Source organism: Rhopalosiphum maidis, chromosome 1 (genome assembly GCF_003676215.2).
Source record: "Rhopalosiphum maidis isolate BTI-1 chromosome 1, ASM367621v3, whole genome shotgun sequence".
NCBI classification, from domain to species: domain Eukaryota; kingdom Metazoa; phylum Arthropoda; class Insecta; order Hemiptera; family Aphididae; genus Rhopalosiphum; species Rhopalosiphum maidis.
In genome coordinates, this window is record NC_040877.1 from 27,413,762 (window position 1) to 27,431,466 (window position 17,705).

The 17,705-nt window shown below is 24.8% G+C and overlaps 2 protein-coding genes across 3 annotated transcripts; one reads left to right on the forward strand and one right to left on the reverse strand.

Annotated features, from left to right (window-relative positions):
• Window positions 1–296: 296 nt before the first annotated feature.
• LOC113560465 (golgin subfamily A member 4-like) lies at window positions 297–7,725 on the forward strand. 2 transcript variants are annotated; one of them, XM_026966348.1, is made up of 16 exons: window positions 298–474; window positions 536–626; window positions 689–801; window positions 866–1,057; window positions 1,125–1,280; window positions 2,220–2,288; window positions 2,351–2,576; window positions 2,666–2,700; window positions 2,808–4,092; window positions 4,361–4,491; window positions 4,567–4,710; window positions 4,789–4,833; window positions 4,945–5,057; window positions 5,128–5,260; window positions 6,569–6,658; window positions 6,735–7,725. In XM_026966348.1, exons 1-16 carry the CDS (start codon window positions 406–408, stop codon window positions 6,753–6,755), a joined length of 2,913 nt encoding a protein of 970 aa, XP_026822149.1. In that variant the 5' UTR covers window positions 298–405; the 3' UTR covers window positions 6,756–7,725. The 2 variants fall into 2 exon arrangements, with proteins under 2 accessions (XP_026822150.1, XP_026822149.1); XM_026966349.1 differs by lacking the exon at window positions 4,789–4,833 and having other exon boundaries at window positions 297–474.
• Window positions 7,726–11,090: 3,365 nt separating this feature from the next.
• LOC113561139 lies at window positions 11,091–11,743 on the reverse strand. The gene has a single exon (XM_026967376.1). The coding sequence runs from the start codon at window positions 11,477–11,479 to the stop codon at window positions 11,132–11,134; it is 348 nt and encodes a 115-aa protein (XP_026823177.1). The 5' UTR covers window positions 11,480–11,743; the 3' UTR covers window positions 11,091–11,131.
• Window positions 11,744–17,705: the final 5,962 nt, after the last annotated feature.

Sequence of the window (17,705 nt, forward strand, 5' to 3'; positions counted from 1 at the left end):
ATAATATAATATATATGTATATGTTTAGTCCATGTTAAGGTATGGATTTTAATATTCAAGTAAATTTATTTCAAGACTTCAAGTTCTAAAATCAAAAATAATAATAGGTGTTATTAGCTTGCTATTAGTTATTACTCTATTAGGTATCTATCTAATATTTATGTTCAGTACCTATATTATAAAATCTCAATAGATTTATAATTTTTAGGTAGTGGTGGGGATATTTTGTGGTGACATGTCAAAATAATAATTTATGATAAAATGAACAGGGACCAGATAACAATAACTGATAAGGCATATTTGCTACTACGATTCATTACTGCTATCAAAAACAATCATCATAATAAATTAAACATAAAGTGAGATTGTGAGATTCTTTTAAAATAGTTAAATATTTTATTGAGAATGTTTAAAAGGCTAAAAGGATCCATTGGAAAAAACGATGAACAGAAAACACCAAATTCTTTACCACAAGTAAGATCATAGTTTTAATTAAAAATCTGTTTTAATTTTGGTGTTTTTAAATATAATTTAGAATCGCCCAACTTGGAGTAGCTTTTCTACAATATCTCCACTGAATCCAGAAATGGAAGATTCTCAATTTTGTATCAATGATGATATTGAAGGTAATTTCTAAAAAATTGAAATAAACATTTTAGAATAATTTTCCTTTGGTATTAATTTATAGAAACGCCTAAGAATTCACCAGCTCGTGTTGCCGTCAGTGAAAGTACTACTGTTGATCTTGGCAAATTTAGCCAATCTTCTTCATCATTAGTGAATGATCATCTTTCATTTCATGTATGTTGGTCTATGAAACAACTTATTTTAATAGTTATATAAAATTAATAAAGTTTTATTTTAGACTGATATTGAATCAGCAAGTGAAATAGATGATAGTGCGAGTGTTGTGTCTGAGTATGCAAATGAAATCACTAAAGAAAATTTATATGCTGCTTATAAAAAACTTCATGGTCGCTACCATAAACATAAATTTAAATATACTGAATTAGCTGATAAATTCAAACAAACAATGACCATACATGATAAAGATAAAGTAATGCGAATTAAGATATGAAAATGTAATTTTTGTTTATTACTTATATCTTTTATTGTATTTTAAGATTACTATGACAAAGGCTCAAGATAAACTACTTCAAAGAATTGCAGAACTTAAAGAACAGTGTACTTTGGAACAAGCTGCTAAAGCCCACATGGAAGATGCATTAAGAAATGATATAGAAGAAAGAGATCATATAATATCTACTCTTAATACCAAAGTAAAAAAACTATATAATATTTTGTTAAAAATATCAACAAATATAATAATTAATACAAATTTAGAAAGTTTCGTTAATTCTAACATATGGTTGACCTAATCTAGGTATAGTATATTTTATAATGACCTGTTCATATTTAATTTTAATGTAAAGCTTTCAAGATATTCCTGTTACATTCTGTATATATTTTATATGGAAAATTGTGTCTTTTATAAATAAGACTTCAAAGTTCTAGGTTAATACATATCAAAATATGCAATATTAAATTTCCTAAACCAAAACAACACTTAATTGGCTTAACATTTTATTTTAAACCATTATTTCATTATTTAGTTGATTTATTATGTTTATTGATATATATTTATTTAATTAAGTAGGAAACTGCATGAGAAAAAAATAATGCTCTTATAAATAGATCTATTTTATTTCTATATATTTTCAATAATAAAAATTCTAAATTCAGTGATTTGTGTTGGAAACAAAACAATAAATATTTTTTTTATTAACCATTTAAAATTAGGATTTAAAATTCTAAATTAGTAAAATGGCTTTAAAAATAGTACAATTGCAAAGATAATTAAAAATAATATTGATGTTTGAAATAAGTGAATTATGAAAATAAAATACTTTACTTGAGAAGTCTTGATATTTATTTAAAAAATATCCCAATTACTTCCTTATAAATATAAGTTATATTTTATTTTTAATTGTTTTTATACAAATTTAAGTATATAATATTTAAAACTTAAAAAAAAATGTTTAAAATTTTGTTTTCAATGTAGAGTAAATTAGTATATATTTAATAATACATTTAATTTTAAAGCTTGTAAGGATAAAACTTAGACATGTTAAAAAATGAAAAAAATAGTAGTTATCAACTTTAGTGTAAATAATTTAATGTTTGATATTAACTATATTTTTTTAAATTTATAATTCTAGATTGATTTGTTAAAGAAAAATAGTTCTGAAGAGTGTGAATCGAATTCTATTGGCTCTGCTGATTTATTGGTATACTTTTTTTTTTATTATTATACATAATAACTAAACAATTGATTATGGTATACATTTAGGATAAGTGTGAACGATTAAATGAAGAACTATCTTCAACAAAATCAGAATGTGCATCGTTAGAAAATCAAATTGAGTTGTTAAAAAAAAGCGAAGAAATCACTTTGTTAAGTTTAGCAGAAAACAAAATGGCAATTCATAAAGAACTTGAAACCAAAGAAGACCAAATCAAAAAATTGGAGAAAACCATAAATGGGCTTCAAATGGAAAATCAGATATTATTAAAAGGTTAAATAACTTTATTTAAAAATTAAATTGTTAATTATATTTAATTATTCATTCAACATTGTTTAAATTTAATTAATTGTAATTTTCAGAAAAAGCTAGTCATTTGTCTACAAATTCATATCAGGTATAGTGAATTTGTTTTTTTTTTTCATTAAGTACATGTTTCTTATTTTATTATCAGATGATTTTCATATATTTCTAATTTATTATTATGAATTATTTCATGGTTAGATAAATATAAATCAAAATATTCAAGAAGAAATAACTAAGCAACTTAATGAGCTAGAAAATGATATGTCTTCAGCATTTGAATTTAAAGAAAATGAAGTAAAAGAACTGAGGAATAAATTAAAAACTTTTGAACAACGTTTTGAAGCACAAGAGCAAAAAAATATTTCGAATGAGGAAGTTTTTAAGAATAATGAAAATAATTATAAATTAGTTATCTCTAATTTAGAACATAGCTTAAATGACAACAAGATTTCATCTTCAAAGAAAATTGATACATTTTTAAAAGAAATTGGTGAAAAATCACAAGTAATTAAAAATTTAACAGTTAAATTAAAGGAAATGGAGAAACTGAAACAAGATTATGAAAAAAATAAAAATGAAATCCAAGATTTAAAAAGTCAAATTGTTCAAACTAAAAAACTTGTCAAAGAAAATGAATTAATTCGTGTAGATGAACAGAATAGATGTATTGAAGAATTAAAACTGAAATCAGAAGAAATTTCTAATTTAAAAGATAAATTAAAATTATTACAAAATACGTTTAAAGAAAACGAAAAAAAAAACTTAGATCTTCAAAATCATATTGATGAAATTAATTTTAAAAATAAAAGCCTTTTAGAATCTGAAGAAGAATTAAAGGTGACAATTTTTAATTACAAAAAATCCAATGATGAGTTACAAGATACTATAAAATTGTTACAAAAGGAAAAACAAACAATTATTGATACTATGAAATCAAAAATAGATGAGAATCAATTAGAAATTGAAAAATTAAATAATTTAAATAAAGAAATGTTATGTCAATTAAATCAGGATAAATTAGTTCAAATTTCTGAAGAACGCAGTATTGAGTCGGTAATTAAAGATTATAATCTCCTCACAGAAGAAAATGCTTATTTAAAAAAAGAACGACAAAAAATGCTCCAAACATTCCAAGATAAGTTAAAAAAAATTAAAGTTGATTTTGGAAATCTTAAGTCATTTGCAGAAGAGCAATTGATTGAGTGTTCATTTATACTTGTTAAACATATAAAACATTTGAAGGCTGAGTTCTCATCTAAAATTAAATTGTACCATAATAATTTGACTGAAACTAAACAAAAGTTAGAAATAATTCAAAAAGCATATTTAATATTAAAATCTGACTGTATTCAGAATCTAGATTATTTTAAAATTGAAATAATTGAAAAATATAATGAAGATGTACTGTTTTTATTATCTCAAAATAATAAAGAACTAGAAAAAAAAAATATAGATTTACTTAGACTTCAAGAAGAAATTGATAGTAAGTATTAACTTAACTTATAGAACATTTTAATAACCTTAAATATCTTAGACATTACATAACAAATTTTCTTTTGGAAAAAAAAAGAAATACAGATGTCTCATATTTGTCTTATGTGAAAAACATTTTTCTTATTTATATTTTCAAAATATATAACAGTATTAAAAAGCCACTTTCATAATATATATATATTAATTATTATTACTTATTATTTCATAATATGAATATTGATAATACCTATTAAGTAACATTATGTATAATTATTTAGGCTATAGAAAAAGTGAACACCGCTCAGTTAAAGCAGAAGTGAAAGAAACTATACAAGAGTTACAAGAATGCATAGAATTACAAAAAAAAACATATACAAGTCTACAAGACGAGTATTCTAATTACCAAGTGGTAAGTGAAAATAGTTAATTGTTATTTATTATTAAATACTTATTGAGTATTTTTAAATAACATATATTTTCTTAGAATGAAAAGAAAAAATGGACAGATAAGCTAATAGAAACTGAAAATAAGTGGTTAGAAAAAATGGACAACTATAAAAAAATGATGGATACAGAGCACAGAGAAGAATTAGAAGCTTTAACTAATGAATGGACTAATGAACAAAAAGTTATTAAAATATTAAATATATATATTTTTTTAATTTTATATTTATTTTGATTTTTGTTTCGTTTTATTTATTTACAGCATAATGCACTTACATTAATGACTGCTGATAGTAAAAATGAAGAGGTGCTTTTTTTCCTTATATTTTATTTTTTTTTCTATTTTTGGTTAGAACTACTAATATATAAAAGTGGGTTAAATTTATTTAGTGTTTAAAACATGTTTTTATGTTGTTAGGCTCTTGAAAAAATAATTCAAGATGTTGAGACCACTTCACAACGAGAAGAAGCACTTCAACGTCAAATAACTAAACTCAACAAAGAACTCTCTGAATTAAAAAAAATGTATAGGTAATTTGATAAATATCATGTTTTTTTCATGTAGTATATTTCAATTGTATAATATTATTTTATTTTAAAGAAATGAAGTTCATAATAAACATAAAAATAATGAAGGAGATGATGATGAAAATGATGTTAATAACAAAGATGGATGTGAAATGGAATATTTAAGAAATATTTTATATGAGTATATGATGGGGAAGCAACCTATGGTAAGAGATAACATTATAATTTTAAATACATTTATTTAAAATTAAATTTTTAAGTTTGTTGTATATAACAATTTTTACTACTAATTTTTTAGAATATTTTTATTTAGTAGAGTAACTAATCTCATAAAAAGATCTTCCAAAATAATTATATCAAATCTATAAAATTGTGTTAATCATATCATTGTTTATCATTAAAACATCTTCTTAATAATTAGATTAGTGGTATACTTTTATTACAATACTTGAGTTTCAGCATGTTTCCATATTTACTGTTATTAAAGTCATAACCAAATCTGAGCGGTAACTAGTTAAAAAAATAGAACATTAGAAAATAACTTGGCAACTAAATAATTGTAACTTAACCTAATTATATTATTAAAAATTAGTTATTTGAACATTTTTTTTTGTATTACAAACTATATATTTTCTATATTGATTTGTGATAATTTTTTTTTATTTTATATTAAAATTAAATAATATTGTAATTGTAAATTGTTTTATGTGAGCTTTAGCGACAACAATATTATTATCATTGTGATTGTTCAATCTATAAATAACCATTATTTAAAATTCTATTTTGAATAAAATATTGTTTTATTAAGCTTTGACAACTTAGGCTATTAGTTGTGGAATTTTAATGTTGGTATAACATTTTATGTATGGTTATGGTCATAGATATAACTAGACCAATATTTTTGGAGGTGTATAAAAAGTGAAGAGCTCACAAATAGATGGGAGTATAGGAACTTAATTTTCTCTTCTACAGTATAGTAAAAAATATTTTAATCATTGATAATATTTACTTCCAAATTGTCAAATTGTAATAGAAAAATGTTTTTATTTTCGAGTGTGCTCATTTGTTTGTGCCAATGTTTATAGTACAGTAGGTTTTTGCCGTTTTTGGATAATGTGTTTCCATATATGGGACTTGGCTTGTCTCTAAGAACTCAAGTTGCTATCATGTTCAAATAATAAATTTGTTATTTATATAAAATATTTTAAAGCTTTGTTATCACATAAGAGAATATCTTCTAGGCCCTTAAAACACTCATTTTTGCTGAATATCTTATTTATTTTACAAATTATGTGAATGGTTTGGATTTAGAATTTTTATGTTTAGTTGTTTTAAAAATATACATTTTTATATGTAACAAATTATTTTATCACTGTAACTTAAACCCTAATGTGTATATGTCTATAGTGTATAAAACAGTAAAGTCCATTTTTACTAATATATAATATTATGAATATTTTATAAACATATAATTTTTAAACATTTCTCATTTTTTTTTTCATAACATTTTATAGGTATTAGCCAAAGTATTAGCTGCTATAGTGAAATTTGACTCCAATCAGTTGAGCACAATACTACAAAAAGAAGAACAAAAGGTTTCTTTGGTAAATATATATTTTTAATAGTCTTAATATTTTATATAAAAAAAAAAAAAAAATGAATAAATATTTTCTTTTTAAGTTAAAAACCTTAGGACTGTGATTTTAACTGTCCAGAAGCAAAGAATAATTGTTATACCTATTGTCATCTCAGCTGTTCTTACTTCACTATACTAGCATCATTCCGTACATAGTTTTCATTTGCAATTTTTATTATGGTGCAATTATTTTATAGCAATTTAAATTATTAATTTGTATTATATACCTTGTATTGTTACCAAAATAGGTAAGTATATGTTATTATTAACATAGTATTTATTATATGTTAGATCACATCAATATTATACTCATAGGTGAAACTAAAGGTCAGCTAAGTTAGATGAGGTTAGGCTTGACCTAATATCCTGTTAGGACGTTGATCTTAAATTTAGTATTTATTTGGGTGATTGTAAATTCTGATTTATTTTCTTACCTATAATGAATGGAAACTCTTCCAGTTTTCAAGTTTTCCTGCATTAAATATGTTGATATTTGTTGCAATAACATACCTTGAAATTGTTAACATTTATATTAGTTTAATGTGTTGAATAAATTTATTTATTAATATTAAAAAATAATTTAGTCAAAATTTTTATCATATTATTTTAGTTTACAGTTTAAAACAGTGGCTCCCAATTAGCATTGAGCCACGGACCCCTAGCTAAAACTTAAATTGGACGGGGGACCCCTTATTTGTGACTTACTTTTCAATTTTATTTAATTATATCATTAATTATCGATCTTTTTCATGATAATCGAGTTTATTTATCTATATAATTATTTACAATACCTGGAATTTCAAACCACTACGTGTTTAATAATTCCACTAAAATAAAATAAAAATATCACTTCAGTACTACATAATCACGGACTCACTAACATCAATACGCGGACCACCAATTGGGAACCACTGGCTTAAAATATTATAACATAATATTTCTACATATTTTATGATAATTACAATTATTATTTTATTTAATATAATACACTTTCACATTATAATAATACTACAAAGTACATATTTAATGTGTTTGGATCACTAATATTTTAATTTTTTTAATAATATCATGTACAAAGTAATTTTATATTTTAACTAACTTTTTGGATTCAAGTCTTATCTATTTTTTAGGCTTATTTCGCGTTATTTTTATTTAATATTGACCAATTTATTACAAAATTTATGATTTTTTTTTTATTAATAATATAATGTAATGATTTTATACCTTTGATTTAATTGGCAGAGTTTACATGAACCCAATTTTACCTGGTTTTTTATCTGACAAATTTTACAATAAAAAAAGTTCTTGTGGCAAAGTTTAGTTTACATGCTTTAATTCATTTAATTATTTAAATTCTAAAAAAATATAATAACATTTTTATTAAGAAAAAAAAAATGACATCTACACAGACACACAGTTCTCTATCTATATTATTATGTAATACTTACTAAATAATGTGTATACAGGCGTGGTAATTATTCTTGAAATTTAATTGTCATAAAATGAACAAATAAAAAAAAAAAATTTTTTTTGGTATAGGACGTTATTTTGATATATTTTAGCCTAATTTTAAGAGAATGACCAGTTTTGCCTATGATTGTATTATTAATTTTGTTATTTATTTTTAATCAACAAACAATATCAATCAATTATTGTATGAATAAGTAATTAAAAATATTCAATATTATTTATAGTTTTGGATATAAATTTTTAAACAATGTATTAGTTTATATCTATTATTTTATAAATATTTATAGAAAAGAATATTAAATTTGCTGATTTATGGTGTATAAGCTTAAAAAAATACTTATACTTGTCTTGTAATATTGTAGTATAATCAAATTCAACATATCTGAAATATCAAAAGATTAATTGATATAAGTCACATACTTAATACTTAATGACATATTGTGCATACTTATCCACTATTATGTAAAATATTTTAATAGTTTAAATTTCATAATTTTATATACTTTACAAACCAATTTTTGATTTTTAAGTGGTATTCTGTATTTTTAATTAAAATATATTAATTTATGTAATTTATAATAATGAAAATGCTAGTTTATTAGCTTTAAGTGTGAAAATCAAAAATTGGTTTGTTTTTTCATTACAAAGAAAATAGATACATTTAAAATAATTGAAATTTATTTCTGTAAACAAAGATAATTTTTTATAAGATAACTGATAAATATGCTGAAATAATAAAAGTATTTTATGGCTACTTTTGAATATTTTTAAATTTGGTACACAAAATTGTTAATAAATATTTAAACTTTTAATATTTGACTATTATTTTAAATTTTTACATAAAATTAATGATAATTATTATTTTATTTTAGTAAATATTGATGATTGACAAAACTAAAGTAAATATTAAATATTTAAAGAACTTATTTACATTGAACTTGGCTGTTAATGGTAAGGTTAAGTAAAATATTGGTTTAGTAATATTTTGTGTGTACATTCTAGATAACTACAAGTCTGATATTAAATAATATACTGTACCTATACATATTAACATGACATTTTTAATGTTTTAAAAACAGAAAAAATCAATGTTAAGAACTTCCTATAACTATACCAAATGTCAATAGTTTTTTTAACTCAAAATCTAATAGTTTTCATTTACATTTTAGTCAATTTATAATTATATTAAAACTATAATAAGATAATTCTTTTTTAAAAAAACACTCATTATTTCAAAAATTATTACTGTTTCTGAAAATATTTTTTTTACATAAGCAACACATTTGAAAAAAATGACTACATTTTTATTATTTTTTATTGTTATCATTTTTTAAGTTGTTTATTTAGTTAATTCATTTTTTTGATTTTACTCGAATTATTAATTACTTATTTTAAAAAGAATATTTTTTAGAGAAATTTTGAATATGTTTAAATTGAATTGAAGTGTAGTTAATGAGTTAATTCACTTAATTGTATTTAAACTTAAAAGTATTGATTAGTAGTGTCAAGTGACAAACCCGTAATTTGATTTTTATGTATCAAAATTTAGGTATTCTTGTCGTATGCGGTCTACCTCACGTTTCTGTTTGTCATATGCGGTTTACCGCACACTTGTCATATCAGTGGCGTAATTAAAAAATTTGGGCTCTCCCGCAAAAATTAAAAATGGGCCCCAAAAATATTGTTATACCAAATATAATCCTATAACCAAAGGTCCTAAATTACTATGGGCTCCCATGCGTCATATGCGGTCTATAACATACTTTTTATACGTTATTAAATTATGGTAGAATTTTATTATATTTAATTTAACGACATACAATATGTATTAAAAATAATTCAATAAAACAATACACGTCGCGATCTAATCCTAAATTAGGTTAAGTTAGGTATAAAAAAAAATAGGTATAGAAATATAATTATAAAAACAAATAAAATAATATAATATGTCAATGTATCAAAAATACTATACTATGTCTATATAATCTTCATTTCTATTATTTAAATTAGGTACAATATAACTTTACGTCTCTTAAAAAACATTCAAATATATCATAATTGCTGTTTTTTAGACGCCACCATTGTTCCGCTAAATACAAAGGTAGCAATGATTGTGATGGACCATGCATTTTTTTTACGATTCGAAGTTTTAAACCTCCCCATAAACTTTCTATGCGCTCTGTGTGTGCACCATTGATAGGATCGACAAATAATTGGGAATGGTTAACGATTTTATGTATGTACCCTTTAGTTTCTAATGTCTTATATGCAAGCCATTTATCTGAGTGTATTTCTGTACCAATTTCAATTTCGTTTTGAATTATTCCGCGCAATGCAGTGGCGGATCCAGAGGGGGGCGATTGGGGCGATCGCCCCCCCCGTTCTCTCGAAAAAAAAATAGCTTAAGTCCCTGATTTTAGTTATTTTAATTATACTTTAAGGGTAACAAAATTATAGTGATATATTTTTTTATTACTATTATCTACTATAAAAAATATTTTTTTTTGTCTTGTACGAGACTGTGGAAAGTAACATATCTATGTACCTAAATCAATACTTTATCAAAATTAATGTGTGCCCTTTAAAAATCACCCCCCTGGTCTGGATCCGCGTCTGGTGCAGTGTCTGTCTGTCTCTTTTTTCTACAACAAAATATCTTGCCTCGATAACACCATTTTAGTCTTTTTGGCACATTTCAAACATCCATGGACCAGTAAGTTTTTTGCCATAATTTCTATTACTAAAATCAGGTTCCTCTTCGTCGCTCACTTTATTTACATCCACATTTTCAGTAGCAATATCAGCCCCTAATAAATAATAATCGTCCTCTGTTGTACTTTCTTTTACCACGCATTAAAGATTCATCGACTTGAACAATAGTATTTGTATCTCCCATTTTTCTTCTTTTTTCAAAAGCAGCTACCGGTATGTCACGACATAAATTCATCCAGTCGTGCACTGTATGACTTCTTCATCCTGTTAATTTTATCATGGTATTTTGTGGTATTATTTCAAGACACCAATAATAAGCTAATTCTAAAATATCTGACAACGATAACCCACTATTACATCGACCATTTTTATCTTTGTACGTGAAAAAAGTGTTACCTTTTCGGACGGATTGAGTTCTTTGGCAACCTTTGTTAGTGCATCGTATCACAGTTAGTTCTTTTCCCCGTTCTTTGCGAGTATAGTATTTGGTTGGCGAACCACAGTGTACACAAGGATGATTATCGGTTTCAATAAATCCTTTTTCCTTCAAAAAAGCTATGGTATTTTCCTCTGATTGGATAATTACATTGAAATGTTTGGCTAACATAATGTTTAAAGTGCAGTAAATAAACTGTAGAATAACGGATCACGTAGGTGTTACAGCACAAACTAAACTGATTATCTTATACGTTTACCACTACAGTCACGATTATGGCAGGATCCAAGTTTTATTATAGCAGGTATTTTATTATTGATTTAGAAATTACATCGTAAGATAAAGTTTAATCGTCATGGCCGTTAAATCGTTGAAAATGATCATTAGTAGATAAAAAGTGTGAGGTAGACCGCATATGACATATAGAAACATGTGTGGGTAGATGACAAGTGTGCGGTAGATCGCATGCGACAAGAATACCAAAATTTAAATGTCAGTCCAAACTTGACTATTTACTTAAGATTAAAATTACCGAAAGTGCCATCCCATCCATTCCTTCTCACTTCTGGAAATTTACTAAAGACTTAAAATCCAACCCACTTATCCCCTCTTTGGTTCATCTCTATGATAAATCAACCTCTTTTTTCGTTGATTCAGTCAATCTATTCTCCAAATATTTCTTATCCGTTTTCAAGTTTCTTCTTCTTACACCTTCTAAAACTCAGTTAGATAATTTATACCCATATAATCTACCCTCAAACATTTTTTGTAAAATTGGCTCTACCGCTGACTGCCTTCTATTACAAAATGATCTAGATGCCTTCTTCGAATGGACTCGTCACCTTAACTTTCTCCTCAACATGGACAAATATCGCTTTATGACTTTCTCTAGAAAATGTAGTCCCATACTACACTCATATCACCTTGGTAAATCCCCCCTCCTACGTATTGATATTATCAAACACCAAGGATTTTATCTATCATCCACCCTCTTATTCAAACACCACTTGAATCTTACTGTTTGGAGGCGCCTCAAGATCCTCGGATTTATCAAACGCAATACAACCCTCTTTACGTCCGCCACCTATCTCCGTACCCTATACTTCAGCCTTGTACCTTCTATCCTAAGTATAAATCAGTCCTTTGGTATCCATACCTTACCTGTGACCAATTGCGCTTTGAACGAGTTCATAATGGTTTCCTATCTTTTATTTTGTATTTATTAAAAATAGAACATACGCCTCATGATTACACCTTTATCCGCTCCACTCTCAATCAGGGACTGGAACCATATCGAAAAGAAAAGGTTTTGGAACCGGAATCCTTTGAACATTGGGAATCAGAACCTCACCGAAACCCTAATTTAAATCGATTTAAAAATCGAAACCTTACTGGTACCGTTACTTTTTTGTAAAGGTTTTTTACGATTAATTTTGTTTTTTAATAGATTAAATAGTATAGTATAGATATAGTGATAATAAATAAAAAGTTGGTGGTATTTTAAAATTTGAAATACCGAATATTGATACAATAAGTGATAATTAGTAAATAATACATAACAATTAAAATATAAACTGGATATAAAAATTAAAAAAAAGGGTTTTTTAAAAGGGATTATGTTTAATGTACATAACATTAATAGAGTTTAGTAATTGTTTGACTTATTTAGTCTTTTCCTTATAATAGATTTTAAGCAGGGCTCGGATTTTAAAGTACTAAAAATAAATTAAATATACGCTATAAGATGACCTTATAAAATTTTAAAATAAGCGCTATAATATGCCCTAAACACATGAAAAATAGCAAAAATTAAAATGTGTTCTGTTCATAATTAAAAAGATAGATACGAGCCGTAAAACCGATAAGGAGTCATAATTAATTACTGTTCGATAGGCCAATACGCTGGACTATTTAAAAATAAACTTTAATATGAACGAAAATATCAGTATTTTTCATATGTATTTAAAAAAACAAAAAATAAATAAAATAAATGACAACATTTTTATAATTTTGTGAACGAAAATTTCAATTTAGTGCTTATTTGTACGACTGTGCAGTACTGCTGCAGCAGTCTTATGTCTATAGATAAGTATACAGACATACAGACATGATATACCTTAATTTAATTTTATGTTTATCAAATTATTTTGTAAGTTATACCATTGTGTGATAATCTTTTTCGTTAGCGTTAATTTTAGCTCGATTGCACCAGGAAAAATTTTCGTAAAAGTATTCAGTTCAGACATCCGTGACGAAATTATTTACAATACGTATTGTACAATATTAATAATACACATGCATAAAATATTACCTCATTGTTAAATTTCTTTGTCTTAAAGTTTTGAATGTCCTGCAAATATAATTCAAATTGTTTGGTCCTATTCAGTACAAATATTAAATAACCTAGTCTAAGCCTAGGAGGCCTTTCTGCCTTTCCAGAATTTTATTTTTTTTTATCATAAGCAAAATATTTGTGTTGAAAATTAAAAAAAAAATAATTTATAATACCGTATTTTATTATCATTTGAGTTAAACATAGAAGCCAAAGAAGCAGAACTCACGAACGTTTAGTAACTTATTGATAACTTTGTGAGTTTAAAAGCTCGTAAAGTTAAATTTTTATTGTTCAAAATATATAACTGTTGTTTATTAATAAATTATAAAAAAGATTAATAAAATATATTATTAAGGAGATATATTGCATATACGATATACCTACCTAGTTTTATTCTTTTATATTTAAACCGAATATAAGAAAGGGACGCTTTAACTTTTTCGCATTGGGGCCGAATTTTTATACTTACACTACTGTATCGTTAGCACTTGTAAAATTGTTTAAAATTTCTTCTCTGTCAATATTGTTTGATATGTCTCTCTCAGTATGGATAATGGTTGATAAATTTGAAAAATGTTCTTGTATCATAGTTGACCTCTTGACCTTAACCATGTTTTGACTATATTCATTTCTTTTTTACCTATTGACAAAATGCAATTTTACGTGTATTATTTAAAATTAATAAAGGATATTTTCGGGGGGCTAAATCGTAGTCAGAGAGGGCTAAGCCCACCCCTAGTTGCGCCATTGGTGGTGAGTGTACTTAATTAATTTATAAATGAATTGTTTTTATTTTAATTATCGAGAGTCGACTGTATAATAAACATTATAAATAGCTGAAAAACAAGCCAAAATATTCAGAAAATTATACTATGTGTGGAAATGATCATATAAAAATATAGAAATTTTAAGTACCTATATTTACTTATTATTTAGTATCTACTATAGTCGGGGACACGAAAAATGAACGCTGGCCCCAATGGCCTGTTGTTCATACTCACCATAGTAAAAATAGGTTCTCAGTAGCTAACCAATAAATGGATTAACCAACGAATCCAATTAACCACGCCCTATTTATTTTATGATTTTGACAAATATTGTGGAAAATTTGATGCTTGCAGGCGCATTTCGATCAGCGCTCATTTTTTGTGTCCCCGACTAGCGGCTACTAGTATAACAATATCACGGAATAATAAAGGTATTTTTCAAAATTTATTTTTGAATTAAAAATCTCCGTTTTTTCTTAATTTTTTATTTTTTTTATTTTGATTTGTTGAAGGTATAAAATAGATTAAATTTTCTAACGAAAACCTTATTCGAAGTTGAAAATTGAAGCCTAATTTAAACTACCTACTTTTCACGTAGGTATGTATATACTCTGTGTCTCTGTTAAGTCTGTTCACTCTTCACTGAGAGAATTGTACAATTCCGTATTTCCGTGCATAGGACTGATGGAAATTAGAAGTTATTTGTCTTCATTTAAGGACAATTGTTGATAAGTAAGTGGGCTTAGCCACTTTCATGTTGTAGTGAGGAAAAACGACGAGTATACGTCCACTGCGCAGTACTATCCAGTATTCTCTCAGTGAACAGAGTATAGGTACATTAGAAAAACAAATTATAAAACCAATACATTCATTACTTTGCTTAGAATCAAAAATATTATCTTTTATGAGGTTACTGGTTAGCCATAAAATGTTTATTTTTGAGTTTTTTGTACAAGTACCCATTTAAATTTTTATGTCATATAATCTATTTACCTATATTTTGTGTTCGCAGAACATAGTAGGTTTAGTAGGTATACCTACTTCCCACCAATATTTTATCACTCATTATTATTACCCTATAAATATTTTTCAATTCTATTTGCAGAACGTAAACTAGATTAATTATATATATATAAATTACATTTATCAAGACAACAAGACTTTACATTCTACAATAGGTACTTAATTCTTCAAATATGTCCAACTTCAATTGACGGTAAACAATCGTTTTAAGTCTTTAAAAATATGTTAACAGTCAACAGATAAATATCACAGTTCACAACTTCACTAGAGAAAAACTAGAAATGTATATGGTTATTTATTTTAATAATAAATACAATTAAAAAAAAAATATATTAATTCATCCATTAACTATATAAGTACCTTATTAATTATTATAAGTTGTGAAATTTGAAAATTGTGTATTTTAAATCATAATTTATTTTCAAAAAAAAAATGTTCTATCATATTTGTTGCATATTTTCACAATTTTGACTGCATATTATTAAATGGCATATTTTAATACTTTTTAGTAGGTACATACAAATCTGTGCTCTACTTATATATTAATAAATATATTTAATTTTAAAAGAAAAATAATTACTGTAATAAGTTATTATTTTTATACATATATACTATACCTGTTTGACGTTTGTGTTTAAATATGATTTCAAATTTAAGTTTTGAAGTACCTACTCTACTTTTGTTTTGATTTTTTAAAATTACTTTTAGAATTTATGGACAAGGATAAAATGTTGAGTACCTATTTATTTGTAATCCGCATTGCATAGTCTAGAAGGTAATAATATACAATACTAAAAACAAAATTGTGTAGGTAGTAATGTAACTTTAGTCTTTGAAATAAAATTCATGAATACTAAAGCAAAAAAATTCCAAAATTAATCTTTATATATATAAAAGTATCATAGGCAATTGCCAACGATGATTAAAAATTACCTTTAAATCTGCAATTGCTAAAACACATTACCTACTGAAATGCTATATTAGAATTTAGTATTAACTATCTTTGTTTATTCTACACATTATAATTTAATATTTTAAAATGAGTGTTTGTCATCCTAAGTAAACTTAAAACATTTTAAATTTCGGAATATCTAGTTTTTTTTTTTATTAATTAAGCATTAAGCTTAATTTAGAACATAACTATTTTTTAAATTATGTAAATATTGACAACTAGTTTTAAATAAATTATTTTGGCATCCACATATCCCACATTTTGTATGAATGATATTTTTGGGTATTATAAATTGGTTTTGTAATAAGTACTTGGATGCTAGTTTAATGTGCAATTTATAGATAATATACAGCTGTAGTCTATTATGTCATAACAAAAATTATGTTGGTCAACTAAGTGTTTTATGTTCTGCTTGTCCATTAATTATTGATATGCTATAATATCAAATCCACACAAGCTCCACAATTTCACAAAGTGATAGATTACTTTAGCATTTACGATTTATATCAGTGAATATAAAAAATTGAATTGTTGCACAAAATTAAATAAAATGTTAGCTATATTTTTTGACACATAATGTTTGTTACCTCTATCAACTCCATCCTAATTTCTTTTTTTTCCTTTTCTCAATTAAGTTGTCTGCCACATACAAATGTGTTACTCATATAACTAACATAAATGTATTATAGGGTAATAAAATAATTCTGAATGAGCTCAATAGTAAATTTAATATTGTGCGTTTGATATAATTGACTTATGGCTTATTCTAGTTCTAAATTATCTACAGTATACACTGTAAAGATATAAGGTGAAAGTTGTCTATTATCAAAGCTGATTTTTTAGTAATTCATAATTTATTTAGTATTATATTTTTATGGCTTAAGTTAACTAAATGTAAAAAACTTTTAAAATTTAAAAATATGTAATAACTTTTTTAATATATTTTTTAATGCTTGTTTTAACTAAATTGTTATGTATTTATATTAACTTTTATTAAAATGATGTATTATGGTTATACTTTATGCAATATAATGTATTTAATTGTTATTTTAATACTATTTAAAATTTATTTTTGGTTATATTCGTTTTCTGTTGATTATTTTACTTTGTCCATTTTTGCCATGGAAATCATTACCTTGATTTGATAAATTGATACAGCAGTTAATCACACATTGAACCATGTAGAGAATAGTAGAAAATAGAAAATAAAAATAAGTCTTTCTATTTACAGTTTAAAATTTAATAATTTCTAGGTAAAAATGTTAATTTAGTTTGAAAACAAAGAACATAATAAAATGGCTACAAACTATAATATTCTAC